The sequence below is a fragment of the Ascaphus truei genome, chromosome 5, assembly GCF_040206685.1.
Source record: "Ascaphus truei isolate aAscTru1 chromosome 5, aAscTru1.hap1, whole genome shotgun sequence".
Taxonomy (NCBI): domain Eukaryota; kingdom Metazoa; phylum Chordata; class Amphibia; order Anura; family Ascaphidae; genus Ascaphus; species Ascaphus truei.
Genome location: NC_134487.1, coordinates 279468099 through 279490663, shown reverse-complemented (window position 1 = coordinate 279490663; position 22565 = coordinate 279468099). Strand labels below are relative to the sequence as shown.

Sequence of the window (22565 nt, the reverse complement as noted above, 5' to 3'; positions counted from 1 at the left end):
AACTATTTATCTTATGGCCCATTCAAGCGAATGTGCCCCAAGGCGTCTCCCAGCGCAGGAGCGTTTACGGTGGAATAGAACAGCTTAGTAAATATAGCTTTTTATATTATCTACTCTACTGGTTTTTATGCTTATGTTTTTTGCTAATAGCCTTTCAGGTTTTCATTTGCAAATCTATTGAACATACCTTAAATCAGGGGTCTGCAAACTGGGGGGACACAAGATTTTCCTCGGGGTGGTGGCGCGGTGGTCGCAGATACCCCGCGCTCTTCCCCCAAGGCATTTCAATTAAATGCCTGGGGATCGCGTGAGGCCTCTGCAACTTCCCTTACCTTGTCTTTGGCGATGCATTGGCATGGCAACGCAGCGTCAAATGACGCATGACCCCGCAGCTTTATTTGATGCCAAAGACAAGGTAAGGAGGGGGAGAGGGTGGGGGGGGGGAGAGCAGGCAGGGGGTGCAGACTGAAAAGTTTGCGCACCCCTGCCTTAAATTACGTAACATACATTACAAATGGTTAATAATGTTTTACATTGCGGACTCTTTTCACTTTCTTTGGTTTTCAATACATATTGATAACTGGGACTGCATCTTAAACATTGGTGTAGGCATGGTGGTGAAAAAGTAATAAAAGTGCCATCATATACAATAACTCAATGTATAAATGCTGCCCTTGCAGGCCTTTTCTTTTCTTTTTTTTAGAGATGATATATTGAATTCTTTGGGCAGTAATCCTGGTGAATACGTGGCATTGCTGTCATTAGCGGCTTCAGGCTGCGCAACGGATTCACTAAAACAAGTTCAATATGTATACTTTCAATAATTGTTTTATTGACGTGAAAACTGGCTTCACAACTGTACAAATAATATGAACTTTCCATTTGCAATATGCATGGCTGGATGCTAGGAAAGGGACTATTTACAAACAATTGCTCAAATAGCTGATGTTATACTTTCATTTATTCATTTCTTACCCATAGGGTAATAAGTCTGCCTTATTTCCTCAGTGCGTTATACACAGGATACATATCAGGCCCGTCCCTAGACAGGTCCCTAGGGTATGTGCCGCCCCTTAGACGAGCACTATAAGGACGCCCTCCACCCCCTCGGTAGGAAGCAGGGGGTCTCCGGAGCTGAACCCCGTTAATTTCAGCTCCGGGGGTCCCCATGCTTCCCGAGATACGTACCTCCTGAGGACGTGGCAGTAGCTCAGGTTTGGATGTCACATCACATGGACCAATAGGAAGCTGTGACATCATATGCGGCTTCCTATTGGCCCATGTGACCAGGGGCTTTAACCCTCAGTTGAGATACCGGCACCGCCTATGGAGGTAAGTATCTCAGGAAGCAGAGGGTCCCCGTAGCTGAAATTAACGGGGTTCAGCTCCGGAGACCCCCTGCTTCAATCCAACATGTATTTAAAAAAAAAAAAAAAGGAAAGCAGCAGTGCTGTTACTCTCTCCCTCTTGCCGCCCCCTGAGAACTGCCACACCATGGCTCTGCCTTACCTGCTTACCGCCTTGGGTCGGGCCTGGGTACAAAGCTTGTGGTACCAAAAACTCACAGGGCTACAAATTAGACAAGCAAATGTCTAACATAAATGTTCCAAAAGTACCGATAAATTGTTTCACACGGACACTGACTAAACTGTAATTTTCCTAAGGCACAGCTTTGATGTGTTGACAAGTATATGGATTCTGAATGTGATCACATCGTAAAAGAACTAAAAAAAAGAGTCACTGTGCAGTAAGCTTTTCAGTAGCCATATTTATGCTATATTGTGTTTCACCTGCATTGTGATACGTTTCAAGGTAGAGGGAAACCACAACAGTTGCATTAAATCATTGCAGTCAAGTGCAGACTAAGTATAATCCTTCTAATGTAGGGGTAACTTCAGTCCACAAGGGCCACCAACAGGTCAGGTTTTCAGGATATCCCTGCTTCAGCAGAGGTGGCTCAATCAGTGACTCAGTCTTCAGGAGATCCCAGCTCCGAAGATTGAGCCTCTGATTGAGCAACCTGTGCCGAAGCAGGGACTGATTGAGCCACCTGTGCTGAAGCAGGGATATCCTGAAAACCTGACCTTTGTTGGGTCTTGAGGACTGGAGTTGATAACTCCTGGTTTAGGAAATTGTATGATATGGGCAGTAACGTTGTTGTTAATAATGACCTGCAGTGAGTTTATTATACAAGGTGATTTAATTATTTCTTATCCAATAGGCTAAAGGCCACATTCTGTGTTGTGCGGGAGAAGGGCTCCCGTTTCTTAATCCATGTTCTCTTTTCAGATGCACCCGCTGAGGGTAGTAAGAGCATCAGGATTTAGGTGGATACAGCACATTGAAGTGAAAGTTCCCCCTCTCCGCCCAGGCATGTGGCCTTACTGAGGGGGAAACCCAGACTTTTGTCGTCTCTCCTTCACCTGCATTTCTCTTTACTTGCCTTCTGCAAGCTACAGCTGCCGCTCATACACACGACTGAATCTCATAATCCTGATCAGGCTTAATCACACACTCCTGTAATCACTTACTCCATCATTTGTTGCCTAATCACATTATTGGAAAATAGACTCCTGCAATAGTTAAATGAATATGTATACAAGCGAGCCTGCGTATGGTGCTGCCACTCTGTGGTGGCAGGCGGGGGTAGATCCTTTTGGAATGTCACAGGGGCGAAGATCAGATCTTATGATTGCAATCTCCACTCTTTAGATTTAGGGGTGGGCATCTCCAGTCCTCACGGGCCACCAACAAGTCAGGTTTTCAGGATATCCCTGCTTCAGCACAGGTGGCCCAGTCAACGATTGACCCACCTGTGCTGAAGCAGGGGTGTCCTGAACATCTGACCTGTTGGTGGCCTTTGAGGACTGTAGTTGCGAGAGGCATCCTCTCTTTTCAGAACATCTGCCTTACCAGAAGGTGCATCAGTATAGGTCAAGTTCAGTGTAAACAAAATCTTATCCATTATCTGATTTGTTAATTATATAGGCAGGAACAGAGACACGCTGCTTTTGTGAAAGTCATTACTTTGCTGAAGCGAAAATAAGGTTAGGACTCTGCATATTAACTCATCTATGTGTAAATAAATACAAAACATTTACCCCAATGATCCTCCTCCTGAATCTATTTAACAATTGTTAGAATGGCAGGAAATTCTCGTCTGAAACTAGCACCATATAGGATCAGATATCAGAAATTATTAACATATAAAAGGCACGACTTGGCCCAAATAGTGCTCTACAGTAACAATAAATTCTCTTTAGCTACACGGACGTTGTCAATCTGGTTTCACTGTCCAGTTTTAGATCTACTCCATATTTAAACTTCTTTTTATCAGTCAGAAATGCAGACAAAGAGGTCCCAGTGAAAAAGTTCGGAGAATCTGTCCTCATTTAGCCCATCCTGTGGTCGTTTCGCCGTTGATGTAGGCGAAGCCGGGGAAATGTTGCATGTGCTCGTACTCTGAATTCCGACGGGGCGCCAATGAAGTGTACATGTCGCTAGAGTTCCCATATCTCGCAGAGTGCATGGACGGGCTTGTGTAACACGTGTTGGACGATGCAACTTCAGGCCATCGGGGGGCCACTTGGCTTGGATGGAGCCTCGTGGCGGTGTTCATAAGACAAGGGTCCATACGTGCCTGGCTGTTGAAAGGATACTGCAAAAAGGATGTACACGGACCAATGTTACATTCTGACAAATATATCAACCTGGGCAAACTAAGGGCAATGAATGCAACCTGGCTGCAAATATAACATCTTTGAAATAGGTTAATAACTAATAGATGTTTAATAACTTTCAAGTAGCAATCCCTCTCTCCCCTCCCCCCAGAATCTTTTTAGTTTAACTCTGGTCCCCTAAGCCTTTCCTTCTAATTAAAAAAAAAAGTGTTAAAAATCATTGTTTTCTTAATCTCTAGTGCAGAGTGGCCAACTCCAGTCCTCAAGGGTTACCAACAGGTCAGGTTTTCAGGATATCCCTGCTTCAGCACAGGTGGCTCAATCAGTGGCTCAGTCTTCGAAGCAGGGATATCCTGAAAACCTGACCTGTTGATAGCCCTTGGTCAAAGACTGAGCCACTGGTTGAGCCACCTGTGCTGAATCAGGGATATCCTGAAAACCTGACCTGTTAGTCTAGTGTGTGAGCTTACCATGGTGAGACATCCTTTTTGACCGCGCGGACACTTAATATTGAAACTGCTCACATCGCTCTAAAAATAAAAACATCCACTGACGGGACATTCAGATCTCTTAAATATATATTCAAAACGTACTTTCAAAGTGAATTCTATCTATAATTGAAAACCGTTGAATGTTTTACCAACTGATAACGGCTGCTTTAAAGATCGATTCCCGAACGGATCTTCACAATACAAGACTTTTTTGAGCCTGCCACTGAGCTGCCAGTAATATTTACTAGAAGGAGATAGCATTTTTTTTCCAGGGCAATGGTTGCAGCTGCGTCCTTGAATGTCATAAGTTTAAAGGAAGAAAAATGTCTAAAAATAATACCGACTGTAAGTGTCTTCTATTTGGTAATAAATTCTATTATGACTGACACATGGAAAGTTTTGCCATTATAGGTCAGCTAATTGAAAATGAGTCATTAGTTTTTCTTTCTTTGCAGTGAAGAGACCATTGAAAGACAATGTTTAAAACCAGCCATCGGCATGCGCCTAACAATCTCTCCAATGAGCCTTCTATTCAGCCTTGTTCGAGTGTCCAAACTTAGCCATCTGCGCAGATGTTGGCATGCTGCTGCCTCCATCACCTCTCACACTTAACATCCGGTGTAATGAAGAGTCCTTAAGCACGGAGACTCAAACCACTATGTCCTAATGATCTTTGTCAAACATAAAGGCGATATTTGTTGCAATATGCTTGACAGGAAATTACCCTTTTCTGGGTCAACTTACTCCTACTTCTGTATACACCAGACAAGAAATATTAACCCTTTATAGCAATGGTTTTGATCTTTTTAAATGTCCTTGAAATTAAAAAATACGACTGATGTGACAGGGCTTATATATTTGTGTGGGTACCGTCCTCAAATGCTGTGTTTATGAAGCACAGACGGTGGCACTCACATGGACTATGCTATAATTAATATTTACTTACAGGATCCTAGATGCTCAGTAAATGTAGCCTTATATATTAGCTACCCTATGGTTATTGTGGTTGAGCTTTTTGCTATTAGCCTTTCAGGCTTTAATTTGCAAAGCTATTGAAAACACCTTCAATTATGGAACATACATTACAAATGGTCAAGAATGTTTTACATTGCGGACTCTTTACTTTCTTTCATTTTCCAATATATATTGATAATTGGGACTGCAGCTTAAACATTGGTGTTGGAATAGTGGTGAAAAGTAATGACAGAGCCGCTATGCAATAATGCAATGTATAAATACTGCCCGTGCAGGACCTTTTCTTCAGAGATATATAGAATTCTTTGGGCAAGAGTCCTAGTGAAAACGTGGCATCCTAGATCCCTGCAATAAATATTAATTAGAGCTTAGTCTATGTCTTCTGTGCTTCATGAATTTGTACGATTTGATGGGGGGGAGAGTAGAGAGATTTGCTGGCGGGGAGAGGAGAGAGACATGTTGGGGGGAGAAGAGAGACATACTGGGGGGTGAAGAGAGACATACTGGGGGAGAAGAGAGAGACATACTGGGGGGGGGGGAGAAGAGAGACATGCTGGGGGAGAAGAGAAATACATGAAAGGAGGGGAGAAAAGAAACACAGAAGGGGAAAAGATGGAATAACACAAAGGGTGTGAGAGAGAAAGACATTAGGGGGAAAAGGAGAGAGTAAGACATGAGGGGAGGGGGACCAAGAGACATGACGGGGCAAAGTAGACCGAATGTGGTTATGTCATAACATTTGGAGGGGTCCCATTCTTCAAGTTTTTCCTGGGCCCCCACAATTCAGTTGGCAGTCCTGTGTTTATGTGTGTGTGTCTTGTTGTGTGTGTCTGTGTATTTGTTCTGTCCTGTTGTGTGTGTGTATGTTTTCTGTGGCTGTCATGTGGGGGTGAGGGAGGGGGGAGAGAGAATGACAGGAAGGGGGGGAGAGAATGACGGGGAGGGGAGGGGAGAGAATGACGGGGAGGGGGGGAAGAGAGAATGACAGGGAGGGGGGAGAGAATGAGAAGGAGGGGGGAGAGAGTGAGAAGGAGGAGAGAGATAATGACAGGGAGGGGAGGTGAGGGGGAGAGAGAACGACGGAGGGAGAGAGAGAGGGAAGGGGGAGAGAGAATATGGTAGAGAGAATGCGAGGGAAGGGTAGAGAGAATGAGAAGGAGGGGGGAGAGAGTGAGAAGGAGGGGAGAGATAATGACAGGGAGGGGAGGGGGAGAGAGAACGACAGGGAGGGAGAGAGAATGAGAGGGAAGGGGGAGAGAGAGAATATGGTAGAGAGAATGCGAGGGAAGGGTAGAGAGAATCAGAGGGAAGGTTCGGGAGAATGAGAGGGAAGGGAGGGGTAAAGAGAATGAGAGAGAAGGGAGGGGTAGAGAGAATGAGAGGGAAGGGGAGAGAGAATGAGAGGGAAGGTTAGAGAGAATGAGAGGGAAGGGTAGAGAGAATGAGAGGGAAGGGAGGGGTAGAGAGAATGAGAGGGAAGGGGAGAGAGAATGAGAGGGAAGGTTAGAGAGACTGAGAGGGAAGGTTAGAGAGACTGAGAGGGAAGGGTAGAGAGAATGAGAGGGAATGGAGGGGTAGAGAGAATGAGAGGGAAGGGTAGAGAGAATGAGAGGGAAGGGAGGGGTAGAGAGAATGAGAGGGAAGGGGAGAGAGAATGAGAGGGAAGGTTAGAGAGAATGAGAGGGAAGGGGAGAGAGAATGAGAGGGAAGGTTAGAGAGAATGAGAGGGAAGGGGAGAGAGAATGAGAGGGAAGGTTAGAGAGAATGAGAGGGAAGGGGAGAGAGAATGCGAGGGAAGGGAGGGGTAGAGATAATGAGAGGGAAGGGGAGAGAGAATGAGAGGCAGGGGGATAGAGAAGATGAGAGAGGGGAGAGGAGAATGAGAGGCAGGGGGATAGAGAAGATGAGAGAGGGGAGAGGAGAAGAGAGAATGAGAGGGAAGGGAGGGGTAGAGACAGAGAGAGAAAAGGGGGAGGTGTGTATGAATGTTAGAAAAAAAATCTACTTTGTATAACATGGTAATTTATCAATTAGATAGAAAATAAAAATGGCGAAAGTTAATTGTGTTGGTTGGCGCAAGGCTGAAAGTTTGCCTAGGGCGCCGAATACCCTCACAGCGGCCCTGACTACAGTAAATACTATTTGTCATTGCTTCTATTCCAACTCCATCTACAACATCCCAATCTTAAAACATTTGCATACACAGACATATGCAGAGATAGTGTTTGGGTTTGCTTCTACATATCTGGGTATTAACACCAGCACCCTGAGAGTGATCAATGCCACCATTTTATATCACCTTTGGATATCAAGAGTTCTTGTGTCAGTAAATAATAAAGTACTTTCTGAGGAGGAAACATTGCAAGAGACGGTTGAGCAGATCAGAGGGCAGAAACAGAGGGAAGAAAGCAGAATAGAAGAGAAACAGTGGGAAAAACTGGAGAAATGTAAATATTTGAAATAATTGCACTGAATTTGTGTTCCATTGTTTTATTTGTATTTTTTTCCCCCTCCTGATGTAAATATGTAATGTTTTGACAGTCTGTTTCTGTATGGTATATGTTGCATGTTTTTCAACAAATAAAAATTACAACATCCCAAACTTATGTGTCAGCAAGATGCTAGTTAATAAATGAGTTAGCACAGGTCAGGTTTTCAGGATATCCCAGCTTCAGCACAGGTGGTTCAAACAGAGGCTCAGTCGCAGACTGAGCTTCTGATTGAGCCACCTGTGCTGAAGCAGGGACTGATTGAACCACCTGTGCTGAAGCAGGGACTGATTGAACCACCTGTGCTGAAGCAGGGATATCCTGAAATGCTGACCTGTTGGGGGAGGGGGTATGGGAGGCTTGAGGACTCCAGTTGAACCCCCCTGAGTTAGCAGATTCTAGGCATGTCATGTTAGCCTTGAAGATAAAGCAGGTGAAGCAACTCAATGGGTTGATCACAATGACACGCTCCATGTAACTAGTCTTACCTAGCTGACCAGAAAATATTTTCTGAAGGCACAGGCGGCATGAAATATATTCAGTGTAAATCATACAGACCTGAGAGGTGCTTCTGTAGGCTGTGTAATGAAGTGGTGCAGAGATGCCAGACTCGTGTGGTAGAGATGTGTACTGTGATGCAATTGGAAGATGTCCTTGGTTACTGTAACTTCCATAATTATAGCTCCCCGTATACCTAAAAAAACAGGACAGGTGTTAAAATGGAGGGCTGTACAAAGATGTTGACAGACTCATTGATGCCATAAAGACCTTGCGGTCATTATTTTGAGGTGTCTGACCACTACAGGATAAAGTAACATGACCAAAGTCCGAAGGATCAGCCACTGAGAGTTGAACAAGATTAACCGATCCCAAAACCAGTGTAAAATCACTCAATCTCCCATAGGCCATATTAATCAACCAGGCAGAATATTTAACATTTGTTTTAATCGTATACTTTGTTGGAGTCAGAATTTACAACATCACTTATTTATTTTCTTCCTAAATAGTAATTATAATATTGTCAGAACAACTGGGGGGGGCCTATTATCATAGCTCCAAAGTGTGTCAATCCGCTTCTAAAGAGCCCTTTATTGGATTGGCATGCTTTGCTATTCTGTAAGCCCTCCTCGCATGTCCAATCCATGTCTAGAAGGTTTGTTTAGAAGTGGTTTCACTCTGTCTCTGCCAATCCGATTGGTTTGTCAAAAAAGCCTCCAACTCCCATTTTTTTTTAACGACACCTGCGATTCTTGTAGCTCCGTTATGCAAACCGCTTCTATTAACTCGCATTGTTTCACACACCTCAAGAGATTGGCATTCTGAGTTACATCCAGAGCCTGACATTTGGGTTTGGCTGAGAGAGCAAAACCCATCAGTCAGACTGGGGATAGAGTTAGTAGCACCTCAGGTCATTCTGCTTCTAAAGCAACTACAATCCGGGCGGTTTGGCTGTTAAACCAGGCGGTTTGTCACTTTTTATAGAAGCGGTTCAGAAGAAGCGATTTGCAATAGAGAATAGGGTTTTTTCTCACATTTCATTCCGCTACTTCTGAACATACCAACTGCAATGAGAACTTCAGAGCTACGCGAATAGGCCCTCCCAGGAGTCTAGAAAATGTACAGTAAATCTGCTTATAACAGATAGAATGCGTGATTACAACTCTTTTGTGCTAAGCTATAATTGCTTATTTTTTAATGAGCTTTGAATTGGCTCATTCATTGTGCAAATTGATCTTAAGAAAGACTCAATATAGTTTTGTCATAAGGTATTTATGCCAGAAAAGAATGCTAAGCATTGATTTACAGTTCTCAGAATGTATTTGGGCGCTAGGGAATTAAGATCCATACCTACCTAGCAATGCTGTGCCATAAAACAGAAGACCCCTTATAGCCTATTGACTTGAATGGACTGTAAGGTGTCTTCCAGCACTGGAATGTGTCTTACAGCATAGCACTGCTTAGTAAATACTGTCCTAAACGTTTCCTAATATTACTTACTATATAAATAACAAGCTGAAAGTTGCTCGGGAATTCTAAGAAACCCCCAAAAATACTGAGATTTATAAATGGATAATTTAATTTTTTAGTTTCTTAATGTGAAATCCCCTGCTAAAACAACAACTCTGCCCATAATAGTTTAATTGCCTCTGAGGTCCTAGGTCCTGAAGTGTTCGATCGAGTGACTCTAATGCGTGTTTGTGGGACATTGTACTCTTGTCCAAAACAATGATCTCACACTCATGAAGAACTTTGGCTGCGCCTGTATCTTTGCTAATGTAGCAAATTGGATTTTCAGAGTGACCAGGTGAAGTGGTAGCTAGAGGGTGGTGTGATGGGTTCATGTCATTTGGGATGTCATCGCTGAATTGTATCCAAACAGACACAAACCTGCTCCTTGATCTTAGGAACCGTCATGCAAAATTTGGTTACGATATCTTCAGAGGTGTCCAAATGCATAGTGAGCAGACAAACAACTTTCCAAAATATATAGTAAATATGACAATCAACCTACCCATGGTCCTCTCTGTGTGGATAAACAGGTATCCTGTGTGTGACGGAAGGAGGCACGTTTGTACTTCTCACCCCGGATACTTGCTGACCATTTTCTTCTGCGCCATTAGCAGCTGTAGTTACAGTGTACGTTAGAGACCATGTGTATGACTGCATTGGACCTGCACAGCAGAAAGAGTAACGAGAAAACAGAATTACTTTGTGAGCTGGCACTTTTAGAGTAGTCATTTATAAAAAAAATATAGGCTTTTTAACCTGGGCAGAAATATAGTATAATATTGCGTATATATACTTCACGTGCATAGAAAAAGAGAATGACAAAAACAGAAGGGTGCCAGGCTCACCACTGGCTTAGATAGGTGCACAATTAGAGTAACACATCAACGGATGCAAAGGTCAATGTGAATTTACTGTAGCTTTACATCACCGCTGATTTGGTCCCTACAAGAAGACTAACGCCCTGGTTAACCGTGATGAAGGTCTGCTTGTTGTGGACAAAACGTCAGTGATATCAACCTACAATAAATTCCAATTGATCGTTGCATCATTTGGTGTGCTACCTAATTTACTAATTTCACAGAAATGTGTCAACATTTAACATTATTCCGTGGCATAAATGCCATACACACTGTAGACTGGCAGACTGCTGGAATAATAGGACCACAATTGAGCATCACCAGTATGTTAAGAAGTCCTTTTGTTCTCCGGACAAGATTCTGCAGCCTGGACCACCCAACTAGTTAGGACATTAGTATTTGTTTATGTAGATGGGCAAGGGTAGAAACGTAAAACACACCAAACAATGAGTGCAATAAGAACAATGATTTGCATTTCTATAGTGCCTTATCCAAAGCGCATAAAGCATACACGCAGCCACTGCGAGGGTGCAAGCCAAGCAGAACATGTGGCCACTGTGGTGAGCATGACAGCCCTCCAAAGCGGAGAAGGAAGAAAGCAACAATTGTTATGATCTAAGCTGAAGAACAAGGATATACAATGAGGTGCAAAGATCACAGAGTTTTGGTGATTGTGGGGGAAAAAAATACTCGTGATTGTGTAACCAAATCCAGCCCTCTGATCATGTTAGACCCACTTTTTGATCTATATTGGATTGGCAACAAAGTGAAAGCACTTAGGCATGTAGCAGCTTGAGAGTGATTTTTAGGATTTACTACATAGTTTAAAATAAGTTTCATGTTTTTTTCAAATTTGTGCCTAAATGCCCAACTCTAAAATGCAAATTGCGCAGAATGGTTTAAAATGAAAAGCAGAGGTGTTTCAGACATTTCTCTCTTTTTTTTTCTACGTTTGCTAGAAGCAAACAAGTTAGTCGGATAATGATCTAAAATTCAGCAATTCAAATTGGAATGTCAAGCTTCATGAGATCTATGCACCGGTCACTGAGGGGGATATGTGAAAGGTCAGTTTGGGCTCACAAGAAAAAATGTTCCTTTGTTTGCTTATGCACTAAATATAAAAAAAAATGTTATAATCATGTGTGTTACATTTGACATGAATTGTCAGAGGGTTTTGGTACAAGTCAGAAAAGGAATGAATTTGTTGCACGCAGAAAATGGAAAATAATGTGACAGACCCAGATGCACAGTTTGATACAGTACTGTATGTCATAGGACAAGCCAACAAAAGATAATAGCCTTCAAACATTTATGCCTCTCCAAACATCCTTTTTGCAGCCACACAAGCAGTAGTGTCGGATGTTACAGAGCCAACTCTGGTTTTAATGCTCACTCCCAGCTGCACCAAAACAGCAGCAAAAAAGCTTTTTCCTTCATATTATTGAATTACTTTTGAAGCTAGAGGAGTTGGAGGAATAGCCTTACAAAAGTTATTTGGAATATGTAAATGTTAATTAATTTATGAAACACATCATGTCACATAAAGCACAATGTCACAGCTTTCACTCTTAGAAATACTTGGCAATAATACTTTATTCTGCACTAATGTTTGGAAGGTAGTCCAAGCAATGCCTAAGTTGGTGGCGCTGTATATAAGTCTGTATGTAGGCTTAGATAGAAATAATAAAACTAGTATAGGAATTTAACACTTAAAAATGATTTATCCTTATTCTACCAGCATCAGCTAATTATGACACAATCCAGCAGCAACCAACATCTGAGTAGTGTTCAAATAAGCCGTGCCAAATAAATAACAAATAAGAATGTGTTTGCAAACAGTGCATAAAGACATGTATACATCTAGCGTTTCACTGCACAGTAAACTCAGGGTCAGAAATAATAAACAATCTAATGAATAACTATCAAGTGTGAGAATAGGTGTGAGAGTAGGAGGCAGTAAAGTGGAGGATGTTTTGGAACCCTGGAAGATAGATAGGGTTGAAAAGAAAACCGTGCATTGTAATGTGTACAACAAAGTCTAATCATAAGCTTTAGGCCAACCACTGACCAGAAAGGCATACATCACACTGTTCTATAAAAAGTCCACATGACAATGAAGACATTGGTGGAATTTTAAACAGAATCCCTTTGCTCAAAGGAAAAGTCCCTTGTGGTTTGACTTTAAATGCCAAGACAATAAAACAAATCACATTCTCTGCTGTCCATTCTGAAGATGTTAAATGAGAGGCTCATAGATATCACTGCCCATTTTCACTAAGTGGTGCTATGCCATTCAATACCCTGCAGTGTGGGGAGACACCTTATGGCCAATTCAAGTAAAGGTGTCTTTATGTTATAGCACCATTAACTAAATATGGATCTAAATCCCAATGTACACCATATGTAGAGTAGTGTCATCTTATAGGCACTAACATCACGCTCTAACATGACATACATACACATATATATATCAAACAAAAAGAAAATAAGGTGCGCAAAATGTCAACGGAAAATAATTGGATGGTATCAATGAATGCTGCCACAGTGTAAAGGCTATACACCATAACCCAAAGAGTAAAATATGCGGAAAGAAAACAAAAGGCGCAATCAAGGACAAGTAGATCAATCAATATAAGAAATAACTACAGCGACATGCATAGATGAGTCCATAAACTAGTTCCAGGCCCGGGAAGACCCTAAAAGATGAGAAAAAAGACCAATATAGTGAAGTACGGTTGTTTTGGTTATACAACGCAAGTAGACAGCTACTTACAATAGGGTAGCAAATGCAGGCATTGCAGGATAAAATCATATCTCAGTAACGGAGATGAATCAAGTAAGGTCCGGTCTGCACAGAGAATGTTCACTGAACGCAACACGGCCGCCGCCGCCTCTGAGCCTCTCTTCCCAACTCTCGCGATAGTATCGCGTTGATGACATCAAGGCAACTCGGCAGTTAATTAACCGAGGGGATCGTTGTAACAGTCCCTTACACCTTGGCATGAACAAACAGCCTGAGATAGGTGTTCTAAAAACAATCTGAAGACTGCAATTTAGAAGATCATAACAGTGACCTCAGCCCTACGCGTTTCATCCTATACAGGACTTCTTCAGGGGTATAGTTCATGTCTGCCCAAAACTCTCTATATACGTGTGATTCGGCCCTGATAGGCTAATAAGTTCACATGATTGTACCAATCCAGAGAAGTTCAAGCGGCATGACAAGTATACACAGACTGTTGTAATTAAAATCAATAACAATGTAAGAACCCATGTGTAATATATAATCATCTTAAACATTTAATATAGATATATACAATAAAAATAATTTAATAAAAGTCAACCTAAATAATACATATAATGATGAGATTATAAAATATAGTTAATATGGAAACAGATAGATATGTTATATACCAAAATGGAAACAGGCACATCATAGAACAGTAACCTTAATAAATGTAACAGACAAAACACAATTCGATAATAAATAAATCATTAAAGGGGAATAATCCAACAATGTAGATTATATATTTAAAGATACTTTGTGGTAATTTATGTCAAAAAAGCACTGAAATCTATGTCTGCATTAAGACACAGAGGAATCAAAGTTTTTACAGTATGGATCCATCTGGTCTCTAGTTTAGATATGGCTCTAATAGTATCGCCCCCTCTCCAATATTGTGGTAATTTGTCTATTCCCATACATAGGATATAGAGTTATATTGCGTAATAAATGTTATATTCATTATTTTATCTGATTCATTTGTGGTTTTGACTTTGGTAGAATTATATTTTAATAGATCTTTTCTATCAATTTTCTGGATTTTTGAATAGGCTTGTTCTAGGATAGAATTTTTGTAATGTTTAGATTTAAATTTGTTTAGCATTACTTCTGCTTGCTGTTCAAATAATACCATATTTTCAGAGCAGTTGCGTTTAATTTTCCTAAGTTCCCCTTGTGGGATATTGTCAAGCCATTTACTGAGATGGTTGCTATCTGCCTCAATTTAATTAAGGCAACTTACAGGTTTGTGGTAAGTTTTTGTGCATATATTGCCATCTTCTTTGTATATAAGCAAGTCAAGAAACGCCAAACTCGTGGTACTGAATTTATAAGTGAATTGAAGATTATACGAGTTGTGATTAATATAATAAAAAAATAATAATAACGTGTCGTGATCCCCTTGCCAAATGAAAAATATATCATCGACATACCATGTCCAGAGCACCAGGTTTGCACCGAATTCATGCTGGGACCAGATGGTTTGCTTTTCCCATATCCCCATTAGGAGATTTGCATAACCCGGTGCAAACCTGGTCCCCATTGCCGTGCCCTTAATTTGTAAAAATAATTCTTCGTTAAACCAAAAAAAGTTGTGAATAAGTGTAAATTCAATTAATGTGATTAAAAAATCAATATGTAACCCACTGTAAAGACCTTCTAGTTCCAAAAAATATTTTGCTGCGGTGCAACAGTGGTCGTGTTCAATCACCGTGTATAATGAAGTGACGTCGCAAGTGACTAAATAATATTGATTATTCCAAACAACATAATTTAATAAATTTTAAATGTCTGTTGTATCTTGTATATGAGATTTAAGTTTCGCGACAGGCTTCTGAAGAAAAAAATCAACATAAGCAAAAAGATTGGAAGTAATAGATTGAACACCAGAAATAATAGGTCTGCCTGGGGATGTTATGAATCTTTGTGTAATTTAAGTAAATAATAAAAAATAGGTCAAATGTTTTTTTCAATAAGTATAAATTCGAATTCATCTTTGCTGATAAATTTATTTTTGAGTCCAAGTGTTAAGAGATTTTTCTAGTTCATACAGGAAATCCTCCGTAGGATTAAAGGTTAATCTCGACTATGTGTCTGTATCATTCGACATTCTAAGGGATTCGGTTATGTAGCTTTCCTTGTCAAGGATCACTAACCCTCCTCCCTTATCTGCTAATTTGATAACTATCGAATTATCTTCTTTTAATTGTTTAATAGCTAAAAATTGTTTACTATTCAACTTTTGCTTAGTGTATTTATTTTGCTTAGCATGTTTGTCTAGATCATCCTGTACTAATTTTTCGAATAGATCTAAGCAACCACCTTTAAGGTAGCTAGGATAGAATTGTGATCTTTTTTTAAAAGGAGTATGGTGTGTCTCACTAGTGATCGTGGGAGGCATGTGGGTGGTACCTGACGGTGTATATACCTGTTGTTTAATAAAGTATTTTTTCAATGATAGATTCTGTACAAATTTGACCCCATCAATATAAGTGTTGAATGAACACATTTTATTAGAAGGGGCAAATTAGAGACGTTTATCCAAAACATGTATTTGTTCATTGATTATTTTCTTGCTTAAATTAAAGATCCCTTCCTGGTTAGTGTCTATATTGCGATTTTTCTTGATTTTTGTTTTGTATCCATTCTTCAATCTCACCTTCCACAAATCCACAAAATAGTTTTCACTAAAGCCGACACACTAAAAACTAAAATAGCACCCAGTTGTTTCAAACCATCTCGCATTCAGACACCAATTGTTTCATTTATGGACACCAAAGGCTTTTACAAATGCCTGAGGTGTAAAATGTGTAAATTAGATCCACATGGGTCCAAATATGTTAAGGATTTTACTTCTACTCATACAGGAATCAACCATAAGATCAATCACTTTATCAATTGTGACTCGACGAATTTAGTCTATCTTATTCAGTGCCCCTGCAATAATCAATATATAGGGTGAACTAAAGGAACGCTAAAACTATGTTCTGCTGAACATTTTACCAATATCCAAAAGGGATTCCTACAGCATACTGTGTCCAAACATTTTGCGGAACAGCACAACCAGAATTCAATAGGTATCCTATGTATGGGAATAGACAAATTACCACAATATTAGAGAGGGGGCGATACTATTAATGCCATAATTAAACTAGAGACCAGATGGATGCATACTATAAAAACTTTGGTTCCTCTGGGGCATAATGCAGACATAGATTTTAGTGCTTTTTTGACATAAATTACTACAAAGTATCTTTAAATATATAATCTATATTGTTGCATTATCCCCCTTTAATGATTTCCTTTCCCATTGTCTGATTTTTGCTGCACTTATTGTATTTTTTAAATTCCCTGTACTCTATTCTTTGTGAAGCGCTGAGTACACTTTTGGCGCTATATAAATAAAGACATACAATACAATACAATTTACTTATTATCAAATTGTGTTTTGTCTGTTACATTTATTAAGGTTACTGTTCTATGATGTGCCTGTTTCCATTTTGGTATATAACATATCTATCTGTTTCCATAGTAACTATATTTTATAATCTCATCATTATATGTATTATTTAGGTTGACTTTTATCAAATTATTTTTATTGTATAAATCTATATTAAATGTTTAAGATGACTATATGTTATACATGGGTTCTTACATTGTTATTGATTTTAATTACAACAGTCTGTGTATACTTGTCATGCTGCTTGAACTTCTCTGGATTGGTACAACCGTGTGAACTAATTAGCCTATCAGGGCTGAAGCACATGTATATAGAGAGTTTGGGGCAGACATGAACTATACCCCTGAAGAAGTCCTCTATAGGACGAAATGCATTGGGCTGTTATGATATTCTACATCGCAGCCTTCAGATTGTTTTTAGAACACCTATCTCAGGCTGTTTGTTCATGCCAAGGTAAGGGACTGTTACGGCGATCCCCTTGGTTAACTAATTGCCGAGTTGCCTTGGCGCCATCAACGCGATACCATTTGGAGAGTTAGGAGGAGAGGCTCTGAGGCGTCGGCGTCCATGTTGGTGCGCAGTGAACATTCTCCATGGAGACCGGACCTTACTTGATTCATCTCCGTTACTGAGATAGGCTCTTAACCTGCAATGGAGTAGTGAAATAGGTGAACAAAAGAAAAGTGCGCAACAACAATATATAAATAACGTGATGAATGTGATACAATTAAATAGGTGACCTTGTGTATAGTATGAATATTTATGGAGCGTCTGCAGCTGTGACACCAGGGATGGCTCTGGTCCCCCCTAAATGCACACAAAAAAACAAGAAACACAGCGCACAACGCTCATAGTGCATTAAATGATATCTTTAGTAACCAAAATAAGAAGGTAAGTATTGTGCGTACATAAAATAAAATTTAAACAAGCATTTCAGGGTTATTGTTACCCAAGCACCAACGGACGCCTGTGATGGTCTCGTGGCTCTCTCCTTCTCACTCCAACAACCTCGATGTAGGGCCTGGAAAATCTCCACTCCAAACGCTGGTGTTTTGGCCTCTCGCCTTAGGGAAAGGCTAGTGCAGCTTCAGCAGTCCAGAAAAAGACCTCCGCTTATATGCGTTGTGCCCGTCACTGCATAAATCTCGTGTATAACGGAGCAGCGGAGTACACGCGGTTTTGCGTCCTGGTCGAGAGCTGTGACGTCACAAGATCGCGAGACTTCGTCGCAAGTCTGCAGGACACCGGATCAGTTTTCTGGGAGTGCTGGGATGTAGAGGGTTCGCAAATGTCATCAATCCTACGCGTTTCGAAACCACAGAGGGTCTCTTCATCAGTGATGAAGAGACCCTCTGTGGTTTCGAAACGCGTAGGATTGATGACATTTGCGAACCCTCTACATCCCAGCACTCCCAGAAAACTGATCCGGTGTCCTGCAGACTTGCGACGAAGTCTCGCGATCTTGTGACGTCACAGCTCTCGACCAGGACGCAAAACCGCGTGTACTCCGCTGCTCCGTTATACACGAGATTTATGCAGTGACGGGCACAACGCATATAAGCGGAGGTCTTTTTCTGGACTGCTGAAGCTGCACTAGCCTTTCCCTAAGGCGAGAGGCCAAAACACCAGCGTTTGGAGTGGAGATTTTCCAGGCCCTACATCGAGGTTGTTGGAGTGAGAAGGAGAGAGCCACGAGACCATCACAGGCGTCCGTTGGTGCTTGGGTAACAATAACCCTGAAATGCTTGTTTAAATTTTATTTTATGTACGCACAATACTTACCTTCTTATTTTGGTTACTAAAGATATCATTTAATGCACTATGAGCGTTGTGCGCTGTGTTTCTTGTTTTTTTTTCTTAACCTGCAATGCCTGCATTTGCAACCCTATTGTAAGTAGCTGTCTACTTGCGCTGTATAACCAATACAAACGTACTTCACTATATTGGTCTTTTTTTCATCTTTTAGGGTCAGACAGGACTTTTTGTTATAAAAAAAAAACCAGGACAAATTGAAAAATGATAGAAAAAAATAGAAATTATACCAGATTAGCCAACTGATTTACTGTGTAATCACGCAAGGATTACAGCAAGTATTACAGTACTTACTGTATCTTGCTCATATTCTTCACTTATTAAAAACAACAGCCAATAACCATTTAATCTCTAGCCGGCATTTCTTACTTTGTTATCTAAAAAATAACTGCATTAACAATATATCATTAAACAAATATAATGTCTGCAGACATAGAGAAAGTAAGCCAATAGCCACTTGTAGCCCAGTAATTTGCCTTCAGTGGTCAGTCCACACTACACATATCATTCATGATCACATCTCTTCAGGATTAGGGATTTATGAAGCATTTATTGATGGAATGTAAAAAGAATGGGTCTCAGTCAGAAGCAATATAGAATGTAACAGAGAATTGGTCCCAGAGTTTTACTTATATGATCTACTACAGTATCCTAACTTACTCAAGCCAAAAGGTTACAATATAACCAACCAATATAATAAGCAAAACGAAAGGGGCGTCTCCAGACTGAAAAGAGGTGTTTTTGCAAACCTGTAATAACAATGAACGGCCAAAAAAAAAATCCAGGCACAACAAAATAAGTTAAAAAATTAATGGAAAAAAAAAGACGACTTACAAATCATAAACCCAACGTTTTCGTCAACAAAATGCTGTCTGTGATTTAATACAAATGTAACTTTTTCAAACTAATTTCTGTGTGCCCAGACATTTTGGTTTGTCTATTCTATACCAAAAGTCTACTCACATGTCTTTGTATTGCATCTCACAAAATTACTCCCAAGAGAAGATCCCGTTTTTGTTTCTATGGATATACAGTACCAGAATACCAATGTCAATGTGCTGTTCTTGCAGTAAGGAAGTTTACTAGCGGAAGACCAAGACATGTGGAAGACACAAAGCTCTGTTGAGTCCAGTGCTCATAAGGTCTAAAAAAGTTAATGTGTATATTCAAAGCTAATTATATGATAGGCCTGGGGTGGCCAACTCCAGTCCTCAAGGGCCACCAACAGGTTAGGTTTCAGGATATCCCTGCTTCAGCACAGGTGGTTTAGTCATAATGCATTATTGCACAGGGTTTCTTCACACATACTATTCATTATTCACCCAGTTTGCGCCGTGGATACCTATTGTGTTATTGCGGTTGGGAGACCGCAGGTATCTGGCAGCACCTAGTATATGAGCACTAAAACATTTCCAATGAATCACACTGGTTAACGCTCTGATTTTCACTGATTATTTATCATGAGCACACTATTAATTTATTTTACATATAAAATATAATTATACATATTATATTATTTGACATATGGGTTTGCGCTTTTTTCTGTTCAGCTTAGTCATAATGACTGATCCACTGATTGAGCCACCTGTGCTGAAGCAGATATATCCTGAAAACCTGACCTGTTGGTGGTCCTTGAGGACTGGAGTTGGCCGCTTCTGTGCTAGACCAACAGTCAAAAGACATCTCATTAGCCTTAATGTAACATAACATTATTGTAGCATAAGATTGCATTATCTTCCAATAGTTTGACAAGTTTGTGTTACTCCCATCCAGACTCTGAAAAGGATATTTGCTGTAGAGAGGAACTAATTCTGTAAAGTACCCATTGACTTATATATTCCCAAAACACCCCTCTATACAACACGTGGAGATACATGTAAACATACCTGACATACCTGGGATAAATGCTAGTTGAAATAATTTGAATATACTTGTACCTTGCATATTCAAATTAGCTCAGGTGTGTTCACAGGTATCTCTCCACGTGTTATATAAATTAGTGTTTCTGGAGGTATATAAGCCAGTTTTACTTATACAGTAGGAGTTTACTTAATAGGACTCAAAGTTCAAATGCTCGTTACAGGAGAAAACATGATATAAGTTCGGTTATTGGCTTTAGACGATATGCAGTGAGGTTTAACGTTATGTTACTGTTACGCTGTCACTAGACGGAGCTTTGTTGATCTTGGCCAAAGGCTATGTCAAGACATCAGTTATTCCTCTAAAGACAAATATATTTTCTTTTGCCTTCTCCCAATATTACTCAAACGTTTCACTTTTATATTTCTTCAAGTAACACGATCATTGTCCTACCTGTTGTAACTGGCACATCAACACTCTCAGGGGACTGATTACTGACAGGTGAGGGTGCTGAACGGATTTCAACCGAGGCAGAAGAAGTAGCTGGTGAGAATGGAACTGGAGATGGTGTGGCAGGATCTGTCACTGCAATTTCTTCTCTTACTTCTGCTAAGGGTTGAAAAGCAAAGGAAGTATTAATACTAAGGGGCTGATCCATTCAACTGCGAGAATGGCGTTTCAGAAACACATCTCGCCATTTTCGTTAAAGAAGCAAAGCACCTTGCGCTACATGGTTTTTGCTTTTTGTTCTAGGATTGAAGCAGTGGTTCCCCCGGAGCTGAACCCCAGTAATTTCAACTGCAGGGACCCCCTGCTTCCAGAGACAATTCTGTAGGGGGTGCCGATATCTCTGCAGCCAGGGAACTTGCGGAATGGTGGCTAAAATGTTCCGCGGGCCAATAGAAAGCGTGACATCATCCCTTCTGGATTTCTATTGGCCTACATGACCAGGACCTTCAAAAAGCACAGATATACTGGCACCCCCTGCAGAAACATGTTTATCAGGAAGCAGGGGGTCCCCAGAGCTGAAATTAATGGGGGGTCAGCTCCGGAGACCCTCTGTTTCAAACCTAGGACAAAAAAAAGAATGAAAAAAGATGAAGTGCCAGGTGTTTTGCTGCTATAAACTGTTTTATTATGTGCAAACTGTGCAGAAACAGAATTGAAGGTTCCATCTGTGCAAATTCATGCAGTATGCACATTTTGTATGCAAATAGGGAAAAAATCTCGCCCCCTTCGGTATTCACCAGCTATTCAATAAGCTGCGACAGTGCATTTCACAACACAAGTCTCGCCCCCAGACACCTCCACCCTCAGAGAGCTTCCCCCGGCACATGACAATGGAGAGAGGGAGAGAAAGATATCCAGACGCTCACATGAGGGAGGCAAAGGACATTTCATGTCAAATAGAACATTTCTGCGGCAGAAAGTTACAGGTGCATTGTACGGGCACAGAGAACGTGTATGTCAGTATTCTCCTATGTTTTATGTACAGTACTACAAAAATACTTTAACATATTAAACTTGTGGAGAGATGTTTTTTTTAAGAGAAGAGCTATATATGCAAAGAATGTGCTTGATATATGTACAAATATGTACAACCTATGTAAAAGTACAATATACTGTACAAACAACTAATTGATCCTCACCCCGAGCTGAATCTGTCCTGTCCTTGCAGTGATACTTCTGCATATTTCATTTTTAATGTAGGTGGTGAATGCTCCTGACTTTTATTACAGCAAATTGCCCCTAAAATTTCAATAGGCTGAAAAGCGTCTTCCCTGTGCCAGAGAAGATTTTGGTGCCATTACTTTGAGCGGAATACTTTTCCAGCATAGGGAAGTGGCTTCACAGCATATTTAAAAGGGGGCACAGTATTCAACATAAACCATCAAAAGGGACACTAAATGAACAGATAGCCACATTAATGCAACAATTCTCCCCAAAATTGGGTCTGGAGGATCCAGTGGAACTCAACCGGGGTGCTCCTAGGACCTCCCAGTTGCCAGTAAAATGAACTGTTATGCCCTGACTTTATAAAGTGAGAGAGCGCTGGTCCGGTGCTTTCACACAGAAAGCCCATTCCCACTTTATAGATTAAAGGTTAGATCCACAAAGCTGGAAACAATGGTGGATTCGGCGCAACTGC

The 22565-nt window shown here is 40.7% G+C and overlaps 1 protein-coding gene across 1 annotated transcript in view; it reads right to left on the bottom strand.

Annotated features, from left to right (window-relative positions):
- Positions 1-2850: 2850 nt before the first annotated feature.
- Positions 2851-22565, bottom strand: part of RFX4 (regulatory factor X4) — a 71785-nt gene continuing 52070 nt past the window's right edge. The window contains exons 15-18 of the mRNA XM_075599193.1: positions 20870-21025; positions 10148-10307; positions 8194-8329; positions 2851-3658 (exon numbers count right to left, since the gene is read on the bottom strand). Of these exons, the coding sequence (XP_075455308.1) occupies positions 3389-3658; positions 8194-8329; positions 10148-10307; positions 20870-21025 (722 nt within the window). The 3' untranslated portion in view covers positions 2851-3388. The remainder of the gene's footprint in view (positions 3659-8193; positions 8330-10147; positions 10308-20869; positions 21026-22565) is intronic.